This window comes from Athene noctua, chromosome 3, assembly GCF_965140245.1.
Source record: "Athene noctua chromosome 3, bAthNoc1.hap1.1, whole genome shotgun sequence".
Taxonomy (NCBI): domain Eukaryota; kingdom Metazoa; phylum Chordata; class Aves; order Strigiformes; family Strigidae; genus Athene; species Athene noctua.
This window is the reverse complement of record NC_134039.1, coordinates 73,255,580-73,277,773: the sequence shown is the minus strand read 5'-3', so window position 1 is coordinate 73,277,773 and position 22,194 is coordinate 73,255,580. Positions and strand designations below refer to the sequence as shown.

The following is a 22,194-nucleotide window of genomic DNA, read 5'->3' as shown; positions in this document are numbered from 1 at the left end:
TTGTCTTTAATCATGGTTCATTAAATTGTAACACACAACTAGTACAATGTAAAATAGCTAGTCTGAGTAATTCAAAATATATAACCCCTCTTAGGAAAATAATTATGATATGGAAAAGAATTTATTTATATTCTTCAGTGCTCCATTACTTTCTAGTTTGTTTTTCTTTTAAATGATGCTTATACAGCCAAACAGAAGGAAAAAAGAAAGAAATATCCTTTTCCAACTTTCATGAGGATATGAGGATGTCAACCCAAGGATTTGTAACTCAGAAGAAATGAAAATCAAGAGTAGTTTTTTTCTTTTTTAAGGAGTAAGAATTTCTACTTCTTAATTAGAAGCTTGGTAGAGACAGGCAGAATAGATAGTAACAAGCCTCAGATAAAGAAATGAGCAAGAGAAGAGATATCATCATTTCTCCTTGATGAAGCAAAATTGTTCTTTGTACGCCACGACTTCATCAAACTGGGATCTTAGCTATTCAATTCATTAAGATACCTTCCACAGTTTTGGAAACTGTTCCAGAGTATGTTTGGAAACTTTCTTTGATGGTTATTGTTTAACCAAGCTGCATTATTTAGCTTGGCTAATTCACCCCTTCCCCCCAACTTTAGTTTTAACACTTTCCCGTCATTGATTTATTTCCTCAAAATAAAAAGTAAAGATGTTTGGACAAGCTCTCTGTACGTACGCTGCTTGTTCTTCACTGTGCCAGAGCTATCTTTTATGAGAGATTTTCCTTTCAATGAGAAAAGACCAAAGTTAACGAGCCTATTATTGTACAGATCATCTAAAAAAAAAAAACAAACAAAAAAACCAAAATAAAACTGTGTCTGATGCTCTTTAGTCTTGTAGAAGACAATGGAGTATAAGAATATGATGCTTTACTCTCTCCAGGGCCAAAGGAAAATAGAAACATCTCTTGGAAAATGGTATGGGTCCCATCTTAACAAGTAAGGGACAGACTGTCACAGAACTGGAGTTAACCAAAGTCTTATGGACAGAGCTCAGCACAGGCTGCCATACTACAAATCTCCTAGAAAACAGATATATTGGAGAAAAAAACCACAAACAAACAGCAAGAACATTATGGTGTTTCAGAGATACTAAACCACTACATTTTTGGTGTTCCAAGAAGTGCTCTGTATCTTCACTGAGGTTGGCATTTGAGAACAAATTCTCAAAACTAAGTTCCCTACACGCCAAGTACACTTAGAATGCTACAAGCTGCATAACTAGACTGACTTCTCACTTCAAACTACTTTAAGGAGAAATAAGTACAACTACATGTCCACACATTAAAAAAAAATTTAAGATATTGTACCACTGCCACAAGTTACTCAAAAGAACTGTCTTCAGAAGAAAACAACACTATTTCAACCCTATTGTTGATGACATTATGATAGACTATTGTCTAAGTGCACAGTAATACTGAATGATCTCAAGAAATTATTTGATTTATATGGTTTATCCAGCAGCCTATAACAGCAAGTCTCTCTTTCAGTTTGGCTTACATCACTATGTACATGAATGGTTTAATCCTTACAAATGGATATAAAAGTTTATCCCACAGATACAAGGACGTGAAACTGCTCTTAAAAATAACTATTTCTCTTAGAGGCTAAAACAGATCTACTACTTTGCAATACTAAGCTTTACACTGTGTTTATTAGACTCTTAAGTCCTGCAAGCTAGTCCTCTAATTAGCCAGATCTCTTCTTTCAGACAGAAATCTTCTGATTTCTACTGGTCTAAGGTTCCCATTGCTTCCCATTAAAAAAGCCTGAACCACAACCAGATTTTTCTCTTTTTCTGCTTGATACTCCAGGAATCAAACCCTTAAAAGTTAAATAACAACATCTGCCTCTATAATCTTCACAGCTTCCCAGAGCCATCAAGGGTGGCTGCCACATGTCTGAAATCAGAGACAAATGAAACAGTGGGTCTTCTTATGCTCTGGAGAAAGGCAAATGCCAGCAAGGGCTCAAGAGAAGTGTTACAAAAACGTTTGCTAAACTAAGCATTTCAGTCCTGCTCCAAAGCCAAGACCTTCAAGTTACAATGCAGGGAACCTAGAAACATAAAGCACGTGTCTGGCACAGAACTAAATCTTACTGAGAGAATATGGACTGGATCTTTTCAAGGATATTAGTAACAAACTGCACTTTGTGCAAGATTCTGGGATAGATCTCTACAAGCCCTTGTCAGTAGCAATAAAACCTCCCCATAATGCAGCCTTAAAGAGCCAAAAACCCAGTAGTCGCTTCTAATGCTTTCTCATCCCACTTTCTTTGTTACAACTTTAAAGCTGCAATTCAAGACATGTAAAATAATGCATTTTATGCTAAATATGCTAGTCTAAAATACCTCAAAGTCTACCGACAGACATGTTCAACATGACTGAATTTAAAGGTATGCTGCTTCATGGCCTAACTAATTAAAATCTGATCCACCAAATTAGTTGTGTCCAACAGGTGAGAAAACTCTAAATAAACCTAAAAATTAAATATTCCTGCTTCACAGAAGAGGCCAGGGCAGCCTGAAACAATGTCTCAAACAAAGCCTTCTCCAGACCTTTCTCAATGGACTACTGATATCATAACATATCCATTGAGTTATGCACAAGCAGCTCATGGTTGATCTGTTTTCTAATGCAAGATTTTTACCATTTTCTCACCAGACAATTCAACTACAGATCAATTAATATCCATGTGTAGCTCTTCCTTAGAACTTACTAATTTCTTAGGAAAACAACTATAAATTAGTAAATGCATGTCACTTACACAACAATTAGTACTTTAGCAGATCAATTTTTTGAAAATAGTTATTTTACAATCATTCTCAAGACCGCCAAGAAACCTTCTCTCTTCTAAAACTTCTTTTATATGGTTTTAGTACATCACCTTTACTATTTCTTCTTTAAACCAAAATATTTTATCTATACATTTAAAGCTCTTCCACAGGCCTTTCAGCAGTATTCCAGTATACCTTTCCTAAAACAAGTCTGACTAGATTAAGTACAGTCTTCATGAAGTAATGCCTTTAGTCAATAATTTTCAGTATTCTCCATTTCTTTTAATACAGTCTACTTTCTTTTCTTTAAAGTCTTTATTGACCTTAGGCTCTTAAACCAAGCAATTCAGAATTTAATGCTCAACTGAACTTCCCGTTCAGTGTAAGAGGATTGCTATAATGAAGATGAAATAAAAGGAATTGTATAAGTAATGGAGAAAAGAGAAAATGAAAAAAGGGCAGCTACAGGATATTTGCAGTTTATAGGCAACACACTAACACTGAAGTTAACTTGTTACTTCCAAAGATCTCAAAAAGTTCTTTCTAACATGGATTATTTTACTCTCATCTAGAAGAAACATCATTCTAAACATCATTCTATATGTCTCCTATATAAAAACAGGGCCGACTTTCCTACTGCTTCCCAAACCAGAAGGTCATGTCCAGGAAAGAGCACAACTATAGAAGGCTACAGCAAGGTGCTATATAGGTTCTTCTGTTCTGTAGCAGATCTTTTATTAATGCAGAAGTTCAATGTTTACAGTACCCACTGTACCTATGACCATAAGCAGCAGAGAAGCTTTTCTGTCACTGAAAGAATCATAAGATAACTGAAGCTGGATATGAATTCCACTGTTATCACTTTTTCACAATTATTTCAATCTAGGCCAAAAGTGGTGGTAGCACAACTGTCTGTCAACACGAATGCAGTTGCTCCCGGCTGGTCGTTATCAGTCCATCCATACAAACCCAAGGTAATATTTTGGTAATATCTCTTCAAAAGTATATAAACTTTATATCTTCTGTTCATCACTTACATTTTCCCTTTACTGAGTTGCTTCGCTGTCAAGCAGACTGAAAGGGGTACAGGATTTGTGAAGTTTATTTGTTGTATGTAGGCAAGGAAAGTCCTGCTGTGTTTTTTTGTTTTCCTTAATGTATTTAATTGATTCCATCCTCAGTACTAGCTGCCTTTCATTATTATGCAATCACCTTCAAATTAATTTGATTATACTGAATTTGATTAAACCTCATGTAAAGCTAGCCATTCCAGTCACATCTTGCAATCCTTTAAAAAAATAAACAAACCAAAACCAACAAAACAAACCACCACAGAAACAAACCACTGGACAAATAACAAATAAATCACTGGATAAGTAATAAATAAATCAGACCTCGGGATGAAGTTTTTCAGGAATATTTGAAAGTATTTTGTTAATCAATAGCAAAAATTTCTAACTTAAGTAGTTCTGCTTACAAATAATCAACATAAAAACTGTCATCTTGCCATTGTCATACTAATTGAGAAATAAATTACTGCTTCTTAAATGAACATTTTCCAAGGAAATCTTACGAACTGTGACTCAACATGCTAATTATGTAAAAAATTAAACCCTGTGATAAATTTAAAAAAATCCTATATACACCTATGCATAAATCCCATCAGAAACAACCCATAACATCCAGCTTTTAGTTAATGCAGATCTGTACCACAGGCCTCACTTTGCAGCTTTCATACAAGACAATCCAATGTTACGTCATAATAGTTTTACCTAGCTAGTATCTAACTAACAAGATTTATTTGCTGTAATAGGTTAATTTAGTATAACAAGTTCAACTTGAAAAGCCCAGCTTCTAGAGCAACTAATTTAACTTCCTCTACAGGAAATACGCTTATTTGAAGGCATCACTGGTATTTTCTGTGGAAAGAACACAAGATAACCAGAAAGTGTATCTGCAATGCCTCTGTCATGATCGTATGCAATGATTCTTAAGAGAACCATACGCCAGTTTGGCACTGTAATTCAGGAAAAAAAACATTCACTTACCGCAGTGTGACTGGAAAACCTGTGGCTTGACTACCTGATTGCAGATATTGCACACTACAAGATAGAAATCATCATGAGCTGGATAATGGCCAAATAAGTGCATATCTGTGGGAAAGTTAAAAATATATACAAGAATTAGAAATTATGCTTTAAATATATATTAAGAAAAAAAATTAAAATACTGTAGGGCCACTACTGTTATATTAATTTATACAAAGCAAATTTATACACTGCTCCATAAGAGCTTTTTACTATGTTAAAGAGATTTTTTTTTTTTCCTGGGTTTCAAGGTCCTATACTAATGCTGCAGTCTCATCCCTCAGTCTCAGTCAGAACACAGGCAGCAACACTTTTGTCTTAACACTCACTGCCAAGAAGTGGAATAGGAATTTCTATACTGGTCAACTGTTGAAGCAGTAAAAGAATATGTCTTCTAAAATCTTTGCGTAAAGATCCTTTTAGAAAACATGGTGCATGGGTTATGCTCCATGTTATAATATTCCAAGCTTGACTACAGACCACTAGAGAAAGTCTCTAGCTTAAAATCCAGTTACAGTAACCAAAATCAAGGATCCTACAGCTTAAAATAGAGCCAGGAATGTCATCCCTGTTTTGAACCAGATGTCATGACATGAAATTTCTGATTCTGTGCAAATGTCCCTCCTAGTTCAAATGCCTTTGCTGTTTTGTTTCCCCAACAAAAACTCTGGGAAGAGACAAAGTTGGTTAATGAGGTATTTCTCAGTGATGACATGAGGAATTTCATGAAATCAAAAGATGGGTACAGTCAGATGATGACAGGCACTTGTCTCTCTCAGCTGAAACACATAATGCAATACATGCATTCTTATGCCATTACAAACACAGTAAAATGGGCTTAAATTACTACTGAAGGCCTCAGAGCTCTAACATTACAAGTGAGGTAACTTGTTTCACTCTGCATTGCTATACCTTAAGAACAAGCACACATACTCATCCACCACAGCTCAGCTTAGAGGGCAGAAACTCCAGTCTCTTCTATGCACTTCGGTGTGATCATGTTACCACACCCAGTGCAACAAAGGTGTTGCTGCATTAGTAACCCCTTGACGAGCGCTGGCCGCACAGATCGTGCTACCTCTCGGAACAGAGCAGTGACATCTTTATTTAAAGATGTCATAAAATTACATTCCAGTGTTATTCAGCGGCATCCAAAATCTACCGCAGAACTTGTAAATGCAAATTCTGACTCAGACTGAAATATCAGCCTGGTGCCTTTTAAACAGGAGGAAAAATGAGAAGACCCTCTGTGAAGACAAACATGCACAACAGCAGCCGTGCAGCCGTGACTGATAAACTTCAACAACTAAATTGTACTTCATCAATAACTACATCATACTGTCTTTAAAAATAGTGATTTCTTTCAAAAAGTGACTCAAACAGGTAACTTATTTCATTAGTTCTAGTTCTTAATCAAAGCAAACACGTTGGCTCTAGAACTATTTTTATAAGTAATTTTGCCCTGGTCTGTATCACTGTAAGTAACATCACTGCTTACAATGGCAGTACTTGGCATGATGAAGTGCAAAGTGCCTTCAGTCCCCCAAAACCCCCAGAGGAACAGGGCATCCCTCTCATGGTAATTCAGGCGGTATCATAAGTACATCGAAAAAGGCTCATTCAAGCATCCTTGGGCAGAAACCAGCACCACCAACCCGCAGGTATTTCATAGTCTGATATGATGTGAATTGTTCCTTTATCCCGTGAAAATCAAAAGCCCCTATGTTACTGCTCGTACCAGGCTACAAAATGCAGTGGAAAGATGAACCAATCATAACCCCGTCACAATGCTAAACTTGGACTAACCAAGCTTTTCAGTGCATTACAGTCAGATGAATGAAATCAGTACATTCAACTTAAATTTTAAAAACCAGCAGTCATGAGGTATAAACTCTTTTGGTAATTTCTTGCTGTAGTTAGCGTTAGTACTGATGAAGCCAAAACTGCACAGTTAGATTAAATCAAATCCTCCCTACTGGTAAAACAAACAAAAACCTAAGCAGGCACTACATCCGGCTTGTTCATTTTATTTCTTGTTTTAATGTGCTAAGTCAGTGATCTTAAAAATCACTTCACATTGGCAATTCTTAGCCAAGGATATTTTGATCAGAACCTACAGATTTCCACTAACAGCACTGTAAACTCCACAGAAAGGAGTATTTCTTCCACATATAATTTGACACAAAGTCTCATCTCAAAAACATGCATTTCATGACAGTTATGAAATATTTCAAAAATGGTTAAAACATCTCAACAACTTAAAATATTTTTTTCTGTTGTTTGAATGGTCCATGACAATCTTCTTACCGAAACATAGAGACTTTGCCCCGTACAAACAGAAAAGTTACAACTTTTTTCCATTTTAAATTCCTTAAGTCCATTTAACCTTCATAGCCTGTATACTAGCCTTTAAAATATGCCCAGCTCTGAGGCATATGAAGTCTGACTGGGTCTGAGTCTGAGTTTTTATGAAGTCTGGCTGCAGGGAGTAGCTTATAAAAACACCTAAGTTATTAACACTGGAGAAATCTATCCAAGGACATAGATGGAATAAGAAATCAGGTTAATTCACAGGATCACAAAATCATCTATGTTTTCATCAGGCACTGTCAAGGAGACAGAGCAATGAAAGGAATGTCCTGGTACCTGTGAGCAAACTGCACAACCCTGGCAAGCAGCACTGCACCTGAAGAGTAAATGTCACATTTGAGTTTTTATGATACTGAGGTGGCAGAAGTTGATATTCAAAGAAACTGTACAGACCTGCAGGAGAATGCACCAAAATGCTGCTGTGAGAAACACAAGCATCAAAATGATGCACAGATGCAGAGTAAGTCACATCCTGAAGCAGTGCTTTGAAAGTTTTTTCATTTTGCAGAAATAGTCCAGTGAAGGTGCGTCTATTGTAAATGTGAGTCTTCTGATAGGAACTGAAGTTACTACCTACCTGTCAAAAGTCCACTTAAATTAATCCAAGAATCTCAAGGACACAAGACCATAGGTTGGAAATCAGAAATAAGAATCACACTACAGAAATAAATTGTTATTAATGAATCAGAATAGCTAAAAAACTTAAACACTATCTTTCAGACTTGATTCCTTAAAAACCTCACTATGCAGGATTTTGTGAGAGGAAAATTCATCAAGTCCAAACAGCTTTAACTAATTCTGTTAGTTCATTGATGCTAACAAGATTGGCACAAATCAGTTTTCATGATTAAATTCATGATTTGTAAGCACACACAGAGTATATATAAATTACTTTTTAATTAAAACTGTATGCAGCATTAATACTGTCTCACTAGAAATTCTAACTGGGGACACACTTTACTAGGTGTAGTAATATTAAAAATGCAATCCAGATCGGAGAATTTACAATGAAGAAGGCAAGGAAATTACAATTGAAGGAAATTGAAATTAAAGCAGAAAATATATAAAACCATATATATTTTTATACACATTTTCTTATTTTTAATGACAATAGTTCAATGTTACCATATGCTCTTCAAAGTGACCAAGACTGGTAGGTTATTCTGGACACAGGTATTATTCTTGGATCAGATTACAGACATTTGACAATCCAGACCTTGTACATGCAGAAAAGACATACAATGGCCTCTCCAAACAAAAATTTATCTTCTAAAGGCAACAACCACATCTCCCTGCCTGCTTAGTTGGAAGTAATGGTGATAAGTTCTTCAGGAAAGGTTAACTGGAGAAGAAAACAGCTCTCTCCAAAGATAACTCAGGAAAAGACTTCTTCATGGAAAAAGGTAAGACCACTGAAGAAGACAGCCAGTAATTGGTGAATAAAGTGAACAACTATCAAACAGTACTGAAATAATTATCAAAATACAAAAAGAATAGGAAGGGACAGAAGAGGGACTGTGAAGAGTATTTATTTTCTACCACAACTTGGTCCTCCCTAAAAGGGAAACAAAGTGACCAAGGTTTGCATGACTCTCCCCAGACCAGCATGGTGATCTCTGCCAGAGCCTGTGATCTGCTTGTTCTCTATATACAAATACAGGTAGCTACAAGTCTGAGACAGAAAGAGCTGCCCAGCCCTTCTGGTAACTAAAAGCAGTCCACAGCCCCCATCACAGTTACCTCATTTTATTGGAAGATGCTTTCAGTAGATTCAAAGTAGACTCTTGATAGCAAGAAAGGGCAGGTAACTTATTTTCTAGCACCCAGACACTTTGCGGAAGCCATATCTATACATACCCTACCCTGTGCAGTACTGAATCATCCCCTCAAAATGAAATTTTTTGGCCAGCCATGTCTGTTGATACTGCACCCTGACAAAAGCCTTGCTTGAAGACAAGCTACTCGACTAACAGGATGCGAAAGTGTCCCGTATCACATGAAAAACATGCGAGATAGGTGGAAATCAGACAGTGAATGGTGACTGTAGGAAATACAACTTTCCTAAGATTAAAATCCTAAATCAAATATTACTTTGTGCATACTCTACTATGGCACTTGAAAAATAAATATAACTTCTGCTTATAGTTTTTATATTACTAACATTTGCAAATAAAAAGACAGCTGTAGCCATATGACACACTTTTATAAAACATCAGGTTGGTAAAATGTGCATTAAAAACACAAATACCATAAAACCAAAAGAAAATGTTGCTTCTGCAAATTGTGGCACAAACACAAAACTGTAGGTGTCAGATATAACTTTTTATCTTCTCCAATAACACACACAAAGGAATTATTTCAGTAACAAGTAAAGCCAGGTGATTTATATGAAGTACCTTCTCTATTATTATACAATTCATAAGCATTTACATCCAACTGTATAATAAAACACAAGCTAGAAATAATCTAACACATTCTTCCACTGCAGAATTAAGGTTGTCAAACACTAAAAGCTCAGTATATTCCGTGGCAAATTAAATTTTTAATTATGGTCTTTTGCTATAAATTATACACACTTTAAACATTCTCTTATATATCTGTTGTTCCACTAAATATTACACAAAGTCTGATTTGAAAAATATTAGTGATGTTTATGTGTAAAGAGCAAAGGGGAGTGAGTAGGGGAGAGAGAAAGACTATTTAAGACACACTTTTAAAATGAACAAAGAAAAGCTAAGAAAAGGCAATAGCAAAAATGGCAATGGACAAAACCAAACCCAAGTTTATCCAGCTCCTGAAGATGCTGATTTTTAAACTCTGTGTTTAGAAACCTGCTCAATATTTCCCTCTTGTTCCACAGAAGTGACAAATCCATCCATCATTCAAAAATGGAGGAAAGCACAAAATCTTCCAGTGCATTAGATTACTTAGTTTTTTTAAGTAATTTGAACGGTGAATTGAAACTTGAAACTGAAACAATAAAAAGACATCTTCAGGGTATTACTCAGACAGCAGTTAAATGTGCTTGCACAGACAGGATAGTCTTAGAAATAAATGTCACACACTTTCCATTTAACATCAGCTTTATTCGCCCCCAAGTATGGTTTTCCTTTTTTACATAAAAAACAGTAAGTTGCTTCAGTATTAGTTAGCCAGCATAAACTGAATTTTACCCCTGAAAATGCCAGAGTCACAGTTGCAATTAATCACAGAATAACTCAGATGGAAAGAGATTGCTGGATGTCATTTACTCCAAGCCCCTACTCAAATAATGGCTAACTTCAGGGTCAGAACTGCAAAGTAATGCTCAAAGCTCATTTCTTTCCTGATGCAAAAATGCAGGTCATGGCTGAAGTAACCACAAAATTGAGGGAAAAGTAAAACTAAAATATTCAAGACAGAACTAACATAGGGCCAAACACAACTGTTGTAAGTCCTGACTGATTTCCTCTGGGTGTTAATACAAGGAATCAAAGATTCTCCATGCTAAAATAATCAAGTGATTAATGAGAAGAAAACAGAAAGACTGGATTTTTTAATAACAGCAATAATAAATAAAATACAACAGTGAGGAAATACAACAAAGGAAAAGAATGCAGGGAAGTAACAACCAATAGATTTAACAAGAGTCAGTGTGGTAAAGAGTCAAGGTGATGACACCTTTAAACCAGACCAGTAACTTTGAATGGTATGCTGCCTCCCAGGTTACAGTAATCATGAGGATGCTGGCGATCCTAAAGAATGTCGGGAATTTTTCATTAATTATAGCTTATACAGGAAATACTAGCCCAAATGACTTTGAAAGATTTTGTACTACACTGCCTTATCTAGACATTTTGAAACTGTATTGAAGATGGAAGTGGTGCCTTCCATTCCCAAAGACCCATAACAAAAGAAAAAACAAAAAGTTCATAATTTGGAATTAGCAATCTAAACAAATATTGTGGATTAATAGTATCTGAATACCTTTGTAACAACAATCTGCTTGGAAGGGATTATAAAGTAAACTACACATCACTGACACTACTATTTTGCATAAGACACTACAGATAAAACAAAAAATAACCACCCTACAAAAGAACCAACATGGGAAAATGTGACAAAGCTTTTCTTTCACAATTCTGAAGACTTTTATGAAATTTACATGAGCTATTTGCCATCCCAGTCTAAAATAATTTGGCAACACGGAACCAGAATTGCCTGGGCTACCAGATTAATGCATCACAAGAATGCTCAAAGAGAAAACCCGAAATTCACAGGTCTTGAAAGTATGCTGCATACCTATGACACCAAGAAATCTCAGCTTTTCACATCTTAAGATATTTAGGGGCAAGACATTAGCTAATGTCTTTCCTCCCTGAAAAACCTACTTCTTAAAACTTGTTTATATGGAGGCACATGGCCCCTTAACTCCCAGAGTAGGCAAAAGACAGCTCATCTGCTTACAGAGTCTTTATTTCATTCTCTATACATAACTCAGATGAAGTACAGGCTCCCACACCAAATAACGAGTAAAATGCTCAGCTACTGTTTTGTGTTTGCAAAGGCATTTAATTTCTTCTGTAACAATCTTCTTTCTGTAACACTGTACGACACTCAAAATAAATGTTGTTTTGCAATTTTCTGTTTCAATAGTAAGTCAGGCTGCAGTTATATAAGAATTTAAACTGATCAAAATTAGGCACTGGTATGGCCCTTTTTGCCTCCAAGCTTCACATTACTGCCCCTCCCTTGTGCTTGTACCATCAATTAACTGATTACACAAGGAGTCAAATTCAAGTCAACTCTGCACCAGGAGCAAAGTATCATAGCAAGAGGAAGGACAAAACAAAACAGGAAAAGGTTTCCTGACAGTTTAATTCCATGAGTTGCCCCACTGCAGAATCCAATGAATGCTGCTGCTAGCTAAGTGAGGGGAAGGAAATGCAGAGCCCAGAACTGGAGAGCAGGAGGACCAACAGGACCAAGACCAGTTAAAACCACTGAGGAGCAGCAGTGCCTCTACAACTGTTGCTGACATCTGTCACACATATATCTGCAATATTAAAGGAAGACACTTGGTTCCAAAAGAAGATTTGTAAAAATAAAGCTATTTCTATCTCAGTTAAAGAAAGCAGTAAACAAACATTAATTTGTACTATATAAAAACAGCCAGAAGCATATAATCTCTCTTTACATAATTCTTTATGTTTCTAACACTTCAGATTACTGAACTAATCCTTAAAACCAGGACCCACTTCACCATTTAACTTTTCAGTTATTTTGTGCAATGTAACCAGACAGGTTAACTTTTACCTTTTCAGCTCCTGAACATGCTGGCTTTCCTGCCTGTCCTTCACTTCAACAGCCTCCTCATTTCTGATGTAAGGGTGTAGATAATACGACTAAGAAACCAGCACACATTAACAGATGGCCATATACCACTGAGATCTGTTTGGATGGTTATGAGAATTTTTGTTAAAGCTTTCTTTTAAATTTTTTATCATCAGAGTTTAAACTGCAGGACAAATACAAACATTAAAGCTGCTAAAATATATGAATAAAGTTTAGTGAACATTTGCATTTGGCTGCTGAAGTCAAGGGCTGAAATGACAGGGGATGGTCCTGGAAAGGACCAGCTAGAGCAAAGACAGTGCCTTGGCCATGGTCTGCACTGGCCCTTCTCTTGCAAGCCCGCATGGAAGAATTTGGAGAGCAGAACAAGGCTAAAAGGCAAATTACAGTTTAACGGGGTGACAGGCAATAAAATCCATGCTTGTAATTGAAATGGACATCATTCAATTACACAATCTTTAGTTTTAACTAGGTAAGTGTAATCATAACACACGAACAGGAGGCAATTGTAACAACTCTGGTAACATCAAACTATTGCCTACAAAATTGTAACCATTTTTACATTTTTCTCTAAATTATTAGATTACACTTCAGGGAAATTATCTCAAGGAGCATCTTCCTCACGAACATGGATTTTGAGCTGCCTCCCATTTTACATATAACAACATATTCCAGGAACTAGACCAACTGCTTACAAAGTCTACTATTATAAAATTGTATAAAGTCAATAACCAGAAAGAAAAAATGTTATGCAGTAAAATAGATACCAGAGTTAAGCATATTAAGGTCCAAAGACAGAAACAAAAGAAAAAAACCCCAAACTTTCAACACATCAGTTAAATACCATGCCTCAAAATTCAAGGTGAGTAAAATACAAGGAAGAAATACGCTTTCATGTGTTTAAAAGCAAGCTAGAGGAATCATGTAAATGTAGACAGTACCTTCAATTAGACTAACAGGTAAACAGATCTGAAGGAGATGCATGCCCCAAAATGTCTCTATTTTCCCTATCAGCTACTGTTAGTCTAATTAAAGATATCACCTTCAGCTACAAATTTCATCTTGCTTATGTCTGGAAATCTTCAGGGCAGCAACAATATTATTAAATGACAGAAAAAATTAAATTACAGAGGGCAAAGAAACATTAAAAGATACATTATTTTATAAGGATCCAGACTATGCACTCCATATCCAGAAGCAAAGGTGACATCCCACTTGTAGAACATACAGCATAACCACCCCCAGACTCCTGAGTATGGAGAGCATGGTAAAGAAGTCCTGATCAGGAGACTTTTTTACCCTGCAACAGTGGATTTCTCTTAGATGTTCACATGTATCACTATCAAAATCCTTGGAGAGTGAGCACGGCTGCACACAGGTGTGCATACAAAAGACAGAGAATGTGCAGGAGTGTTATCAGTCTCTCCATTAGACTTCTGATTTCTCAACTTCCCACAGGCAGGCATAAAGGTAGGAATGGCTGGAAATCATCTTCATTTCCCTCATAATTCAAAGTGAACATCATGCACCTTGACTAGAGAGTCTCCATGAACCACTATATAACAACAGAACAATTCCTTCTTCCTTGAACATGTATCAAGAGAAGTCTCACTGTAAATGAGACCTGTCAGCACAAGCAGTATCCTTCATGGATGATGAGACTAAATTTCAGCTCAAATTGATATATGGCTCTCCTGAATTAGATGTTTGACCTTTAGCAACAGTTAGAGGGTTGCTCCACATACATACTTTCCCAGACTCTTCTATACAGCAGGTGGACTCTACCAGCTTCTCTGCTGGAAGAGCACACCTTGACACAGGAATAGATGTCAGGTCTGCTAGTTAACTACAGTAACTTACAGAAATACACAGTGCTTCAGCTTTTGATTTTCTGCCATAAGATGGTTAAGCTTTCTGATGCCTAGGCAAATTAAAAAAAGCAAACAGAAGAGGCAAGGAAACATGAATATACTGGTCTTGCAGAAGCAGTAATGTGAAGATCTAGAGATATCAAATGGTGGTTGAAATATATGGAGTTATTTTAATTTTCTTCCCCTCAGTATTTCATATATTTCTAAGCTACAGATGTACTAAGCTATGCAGGAGGGTACCTGGGACCCATTCTCAGCTTTCACCTTAGGCATTACAACAGCTGATGACTGCCACAGGGCAATAGCTTGATATCGCTGTCCTTCATTAGCGGAGTGAGAAACCCTTGTTGGAACCTGAGATATTAATGCAATTCAGAAAAGCATATTTGACTTCTGCAAGTCATCAGAGTCCTGAAAATCCAATTATATTAGTCTGTCTAGAGCCAAAGGTGAAAACACAGTATCAGTGACAATTAGGGAATCTTTTGCTGGAAAGGTGGGACATTCAGCTACTCCTACCACAGATCTAGAATCTAGCTTTTTGATAGTCTGGCACCAGGAGTTTGGCTAAGAATGCTAATGGGGAATGAGACTTATTCCCTTTTATCTGTGAAAAAGACAGCCTTCTTTATACCTCGACAGCTGTACTGGTATCCATGCAAACACAGGTGATTTCCAAGACTGCCAAGACTGGCATCAATCCAGCCAACAAGGCAAATGATGTTTGGGGGAGTGGAAAAAAGGCTTTTCAGGTCCTTCAACGCAAAACCTGCAGAGTTTGAAGGAGACAGCTTTTCTTGACAGATGGGAAAACATACCTACTTTATGGTAACAGAGAACAACTATTCTTTCAGGAAGTTGTCTATATACAAGGTATCGTGGTTTATGACAAAGCCTGTATTAATGCAAGTTTATCAACTGGTAGCAGCAGACCTGAATCTGTCTAAATCTTGCTTCTGAAGGCAGATTTAGTTGGAAGAGCACTGCTAACACTTGCACCATGCATATCAGTCTGCTGCTTCTCTTCACATCTGGGATGTTACAAAGCTTCCCTGTCCCTTTTGTTACAAGACTGATCTTTCTTTCTGAGCTTCTTGGTCAGCACTTGTTTTGATCCCATTTGGTGCTACACTTAGATGAGCAGCAAAGCTTAGTGCATTTGAAACAAAAGATAAAGAAAAAAGGTTGAGAATAGGCATGTTTAATGTCAGCTTAGCAGTAACGTAAGATATTCACCAAGCGCAATCTTGCTGTCATGACACAAACCAGGACAGAGCTTGTAACTGTTACCACCCCCTCTTGACTTTGTAGATGGAAGACTTTAGCTTTCTAAGCCTGCTGTAAGAACCTGACACAACTAAAAATACTTGGGCTCACATATGACAGTGGCATGTACTACTGCAGTGGGACCAGCAGCAACATCTACTCCAAGAACCAGTTCCACATATATGATATTTCCTTCTTACAAGACAACCAATTAAGATTTTTAAAAGAAATAAAAATGCAAGAATTTTAATTCTGGAGAAAATCCAGGTCTTTCTCTACTTCGAAGCAAGTTTTGCCTATATCTTTTAATGTTCAAATTCAGTCGACCTCAGAGAAGAAAACGAGCTCTGGTAAGATTATTAGAATAGCTGAGGAACAGCCAGAATGATCGGATAAATTTATTTATGTCTTTGTTCACCATAAATGTTGCTTCTGATTGTGGCTGGCTGAAGAGGTGAGAAGACAGCCTAAACTACTGTCAAATTGTCTTCCATATCACAGCATAATAATCCTAAGGATTCACTATAATAATCAAGTACTTACGAATGATGTAGGTATGCTATTACTTGATTTCAAATCAGTGGGTCTTCTACATGGACTTAGTGCAAAGACTTGAAGCTTTCTGTTGTGCAAGTCAAAATAGATACTTGAAATCAAAATAAATTAAACTGTAAACTACACAACTGTACATCTGTACTACAGATCATCTTCACAGTGGGTCAGGCTAACTACAAAAGTATTTTTTCCTTACTTTTTCCCTTTTGCTAAAACCATAGCTTCAATGATCTTATATTAAGTGACCAAATATTAAAGGATCTGAAAAATAAAGTTTGAAAGGAAAATAAATTCTCTGATCTTTACTGCCTTTTTTTTTTTTAAGGAAATGTTGAATAGAGCCATATTAGGGACTACTGAATGTGGAGAAAAAAACAGAAACCTTTTAAATAAAATTAATTTGTAACACTTTATTTTAGTAAGTCCATCATTTGCAGTGCTAGTAATAAAATACTACGAGGATTGCAGATTTTATTCTTCATTTTTCTTGTCAATGCACAGTAACAAAAATGTTATCTATGCAGCAAAACAGTCCTCAGGAGAAAAATCCCATGACTGAAAAAACCCTTCACTCCTATTTCTTCTGTGCAGACTGCCATGAAACAGACTTTAATCCTCCAACTGGTGTTTTCTTCATAAACACTCAGCAAGATACAACTGGCACTCACACGCTAGCCTGCGAAGCTGTATTATCTTCTGCAGAAGAGAGACTGATTTAAGGCAGTACAACTGGCCTGAAGGAGAGAGTGGGCTTAATTCCTGGCTCTCAAACAACATTCTTGCATGACCCTGATTAGATTTTTCTGTGCCTCAGTATCCCATCTCTAAAATCAGGATAATATGCTCTTTGTCTGCCCTGCCTGTTTAGATTGCAGCCTTTCAGTATTCTCTTACTATTTGTCCATATACTGCAGCCACAATGGGGCCCTTCATTTTGGTTGGGATCTCACTATGACTATAGAACAAGCGATGAATAAGATAACTTTCAGTATGTTTTAGAAGTGGTGTGTTGCAATTGGGATGCTATCACAAAGACTTATTAAACAATTCTTAATAATATTCAAATGAGCATTTTCATATCCAAGTGGCATATATATTACAGAAAATATTCTTCTATGTTGACATTTTCAAATAAAACTTTTGTTATGCATTCTTTATCAAAATTCCACTTTTTTGAGTAACAACATCAGTTATTAAGGGTTAAAAAAATCCTGTAAAAATTAAATTTTCACAGTTTTCCAGCCCAGCTCTTTAATAACAAGATTATTATTATTATTATAATAAAAGCTTAATATTAAAGATAGCATGATCAGAAAAATATTTCTCAGACAATGACTAATTAGTATACTCTTCTAATTTTTCTAGCAGGCAAAAAAATCATAGAATGGTTTGGGTTGGAAGAGACCTTAAGGATCACCTAGTTACAACTCCCCTGCCATGGGCAGGGACACCTTCCACTAGAGCAGGTTGCTCAAAGTCCCGTCCAACCTGGCCTTGAACACTGCCAGGGAGGGGGCAGCCACAGCTTCTCCTGGCAACCTGTTCCAGTGCCTCACCACCCTCACAGTGAAGAACTTCCTTATACCTAATCTAAATTTGCCCTCTTTCAGTTTAAAACCATCCCCCCTCACCCTACCACTACACTCCCTGATAGAGTGTCCCTCCCCATCTTTCCTGTAGCCCCCTTTAAGTACTGGAAGGCTGCTCTAAGGTGTCATCAGAGCCTTCTCTAGGCTGAATAACCCCAACTCTCTCAGACTGTCCTCATAGGGGAGGTGCTCCAGCCCCCTGATTGTCTTGATGTCCCTCTGGACCCACTCAAGAAGGTCCATGTCCTTCTTATGTTGGGGGCTCCAAAGCTGGAGACAGCACTGCAGGTGGGGTCTCATGAGAGTGGAATAGAGGGGGAGAATCACCTCCTTCAATCTGCTGGCCACACTTCTCTTGATGCAGCCCAGGATGCCATTGGCTTTCTGGGCTGTGAGCACACTTTGCTGACTCACAGTCAGTTTTTCATACACTAGGGACCATAGAAGGTCCCCCAAGTTTTCCATCCACAGAAGGACACCCAAGTCCTTCTCTGCAGGGCTGTTCTCAATCCACTCATCACCCAGCTTGTATATGTGCTTGGGATTGCCTTGACCAATGTGCAGGATAAGTATGATGGGTAAATGAGTAAAAAATATTGAGAAAAATTAAAACCCTAATCTCACCTATGTCATTTTACAAAATGCTAAGTATCTCATTGCTTGTCCATGTACAAGAAAAATGGACACATATGCTGTTCCCATTTCATCAAGTGTTGTTAGGGTGCCTTTACTGCTGTTGGAGTATCCATTAATTCTAAGTAAAGTCAGTATTTCTTCACAAATCAGTCATCAGAAAACCCACGTAAAACTCAAATTTAGTTTCTCTTTTCCCAAACTGGGAATTTTACAATACAGTTTTACAATCAAGTTACTATTTCTTTATGACAAATAAGGAAAATCCCCGTTGTTTCAGAAGGCCTAAGATGCTATGTTCACTGAAGTGCAAGTTTGGTGTATATCATCTTTCACTACTATGTTGCTAACTTTAAAGCAATTTGCTAATGATTAGTACTGTCCACTGAATATTTGATGACCATTGTATACCTGATTTTTTTAAGAATAAGTTTGCCAACAGACATAATCACAGCTAGATCCAGGACATCACTGGTACACTATAATAAAAATGGAGCTAATCTCTAGCAAATCACATCATAAGATACTACGAGAGAATTTGCTGTTTACCTGCTCTATAGCCAATTTCAGTTTCTGGATCTGTTAGTTCTTCAAAAGCATAGATAAAAAAAGTCAAACATAACTAAATATCTAAATACTTTGCATCTCAAAGCAATCAGAAGCACCCTTTGAAACTAATTAGTCATGACATTTACAACACATGCACTTTACAAGTGAAACAATCTGCAGCGTTCAAAAGCTGACTGAACAAATTAAAGAGGGCACTTTCTATGCTGCCACATACATAAATTTCTATTTTTTTTTTCCCAATAACTGCCTGGCTTTTTCCAATTCCTAAGTTCATCACCAAAGGTACTGCTGTTTTGTTACGTCCCTTCTCCCTTCAACAAAAGCCAAGGGCAAGAACATCTTTTAAGAACTCTCTTCTACCCAAGATGGAAGGTGTTTACTTGTTCTTAATCAACAGCTGGATATTAAATGAAAATGTATTGTCTAAAAGGACACAAATAATTCTTATGTCAATTCTCTGTGCTTTTTCTGTATTGCCTCCTACACCTATAACAGCACCTCTCTTCAGGAATATTACCTCTCATGTTACTTGCCTCTCCTAGAAGTTACTTTCAGATAGACTTTCAGGAAGATAATCTTTTTCCTTCATACAATTCCAAATAAAATGGATTTAATTTTCTTTCTTACTGGTGTGCAGATCGAGGTACTGCTTAAAGAGCTCAACTGCGCTATTTTTCAGTTAGAGGACTTTATGCCAAAGAAAAATATGTCAGAAAAAGTTCATTAATGGGTAACAGGATATAGAAATATGAATGAGAAACTTTTTAATCAAAGTCCGAACACACAAAAACTGTACCCCAGGGTTACTTAGACAAAACAGTAAAAATAGGCGATAATATTTCCTGCAGATTGAAGAGCAGTCTTTAGTTCTACTAACATACAACTCCAGAAAATTGCTTTCTTGTTTTAAGAATTCTGCTCTCAAGGGAATAATTATCCCTGCAAGAACATTCAGTCAAATATTTTTACTGTCTGAAAAAGCATACATACATCATCAGCTCTTATACCAAGATTTATAAAGTACAGTTACATGCACACCAAAAACATTTTCCAGGATAGGAATATGCTTCTACCAGTTAAACACGTTAAGAATAAAAAATAAAAAATAAGAATAAAAGATAAACTAGTCTGGCAATGAAGCACTTCATACTGGTGCAGTAGCTTCTTCCCTAGTCCAGGAAATAAAAGCAGTTTTGCTGACTAACCAAGTCTGTGCCAAGAGCCTGCTGGACACCTCAGGGAGCATTCTTACCTCCGAGAGACCCAACCCTTTGAGAAGAACATGGTCATGAAGGGCTCTGGTCAGTACAAGTCTGTATGCCACTAAGGTGTCCATCAAACATTAAATATGAACAGCCCAAAGCATACGTACATGTCACATTCAGAAATACTCCCTTTTTTCCTGCTCCGTCCTTCTTCCAGGGGTGCTATTAACAAAGTTGGAGTTTGTCACAGGTACAGGGTCAACCACAATTTAAAGCCCCAAAATAAAGCTCTGCAGTTAAAGTGATCACTCTGTAAAGGAGTAAACTCCACTACCAAGACACACTCATGAGATTTGTTGCCATTAGACGAGACAAAAATGAATTTTTTTTTGTTGCTGCTACACCAGGCAAAAAAAGCCTTAAGAAACTTGAGGAGCTTTTACTAAAGAACAAGCAAAAGAAACTTTATTTCCCCTCTTGAAATATCAGGATATTTTAGTTCTGAAGACTTCAAAAAAATTTACAGAGCGAGTCTTAAGAAAACCTGCAGTACTACTGAAACAGAAAATAAAGAAATGAAAAAGAAATGGAAGATGTGTTACTTGTATCTGTCAAAAAGAAAATCTTCTGCACTTGTTATGCTGCACAGTACCTACTCACAATACAAATCATCAGCTTAATATTGTCACTCAAAGGCATACATGCTAATATAATAAAAGCTATTAATGGGGCTCCTTCCTTTTAATGAAAGAAAGAAGCAGTTTATTAGTTCAATCACGTTATTGTTCTATTTCAATTTCTGCCACCCTGAATACTGCACAAGTCATATTCTGACTTGCACCTATGTAAGTCACACAATTTAACAAACAAAAATTTATGCAACAATTTCATTTTCACATTCTCAAACAGAGACTTGGAAAAGCTTCAGTTGTCTTTGGAGCTGGTTTGTTTGTTTGTTTGACAGGAGAAAAAGGTGGCTTTGGGGAAACGAAATTCTCCTAGAGAAACTGGCTGCTTGCAGCTTGGATGGGCACACACTTCGCTGGGTAAAAAACTGTCTGGATGGCCGGGCCCAAAGAGTTGTGGTGAATGGAGTTAAATCCAGTTGGCGGCCGGTCACGAGTGGTGTCCCCCAGGGCTCGGTTTTGGGGCCACTCCGGTTTAACATCTTTATGGGTGATCTAGACGAGAGGATCGAGTGCACCCTCAGTCAGTTTGCAGCTGACACCAAGTTGGGTGGGAGTGTTGATCTGCTCGAGGGCAGGGAGGCTCTGCAGAGAGACCTGGACAGGCTGGAGCCATGGGCTGAGGCCAACTGGGGGAGTTTCAATAAGGGCAAATGCCGGGGGCTGCCCTGGGGCCACAACAACCCCCAGCAGCGCTACAGGCCTGGGGAGGAGTGGCTGGAGAGCTGCCAGTCAGAGAGGGACCTGGGGGGCTTGATTGACAGCCGGCTGAAAAGGAGCCAGCAGTGTGCCCAGGTGGCCAAGAAGGCCAATGGCATCCTGGCTTGTGTCAGCACTAGCCTGGCCAGCAGGGACAGGGAAGGGATCTGACCCCTGTGCTCGGCACTGGTGAGGCCGCCCCTCGATTCCTGTGTTCAGTTTTGGGCCCCTCACTACAAAAAGGACATTGAATGACTCGAGCGTGTCCAGAGAAGGGCAACGGAGCTGGTGCAGGGTCTGGAGCACAGGTCGTATGGGGAGCGGCTGAGGGAACTGGGGGGGTTTAGTCTGGAGAAGAGGAGGCTGAGGGGAGACCTCATCGCCCTCTACAGCTACCTGAAAGGAGGTTGCAGAGAGCTGGGGATGAGCCTCTTTAACCAAGTAATAAGTGATAGGACAAGAGGGAATGGCCACAAGTTGTGCCAGGGAAGGTTTAGCCTGGATATTAGGAAGCATTTCTTTACAGAACGGGTTGT

The 22,194-nt window shown here is 37.6% G+C and overlaps 1 protein-coding gene across 4 annotated transcripts in view; it reads right to left on the bottom strand.

The window, feature by feature from the left end:
- Positions 1-22,194, bottom strand: part of ATXN7L1 (ataxin 7 like 1) — a 121,296-nt gene that overhangs the window by 72,599 nt on the left and 26,503 nt on the right. For 3 of the 4 annotated variants that reach the window (XM_074903337.1, XM_074903336.1, XM_074903340.1), the window contains exon 3: positions 4,842-4,946. The exons of the other annotated variant lie outside the window; for it this stretch is intronic. In XM_074903337.1, the coding sequence (XP_074759438.1) occupies positions 4,842-4,946 (105 nt within the window). The remainder of the gene's footprint in view (positions 1-4,841; positions 4,947-22,194) is intronic. 4 annotated transcript variants of the gene reach the window in all.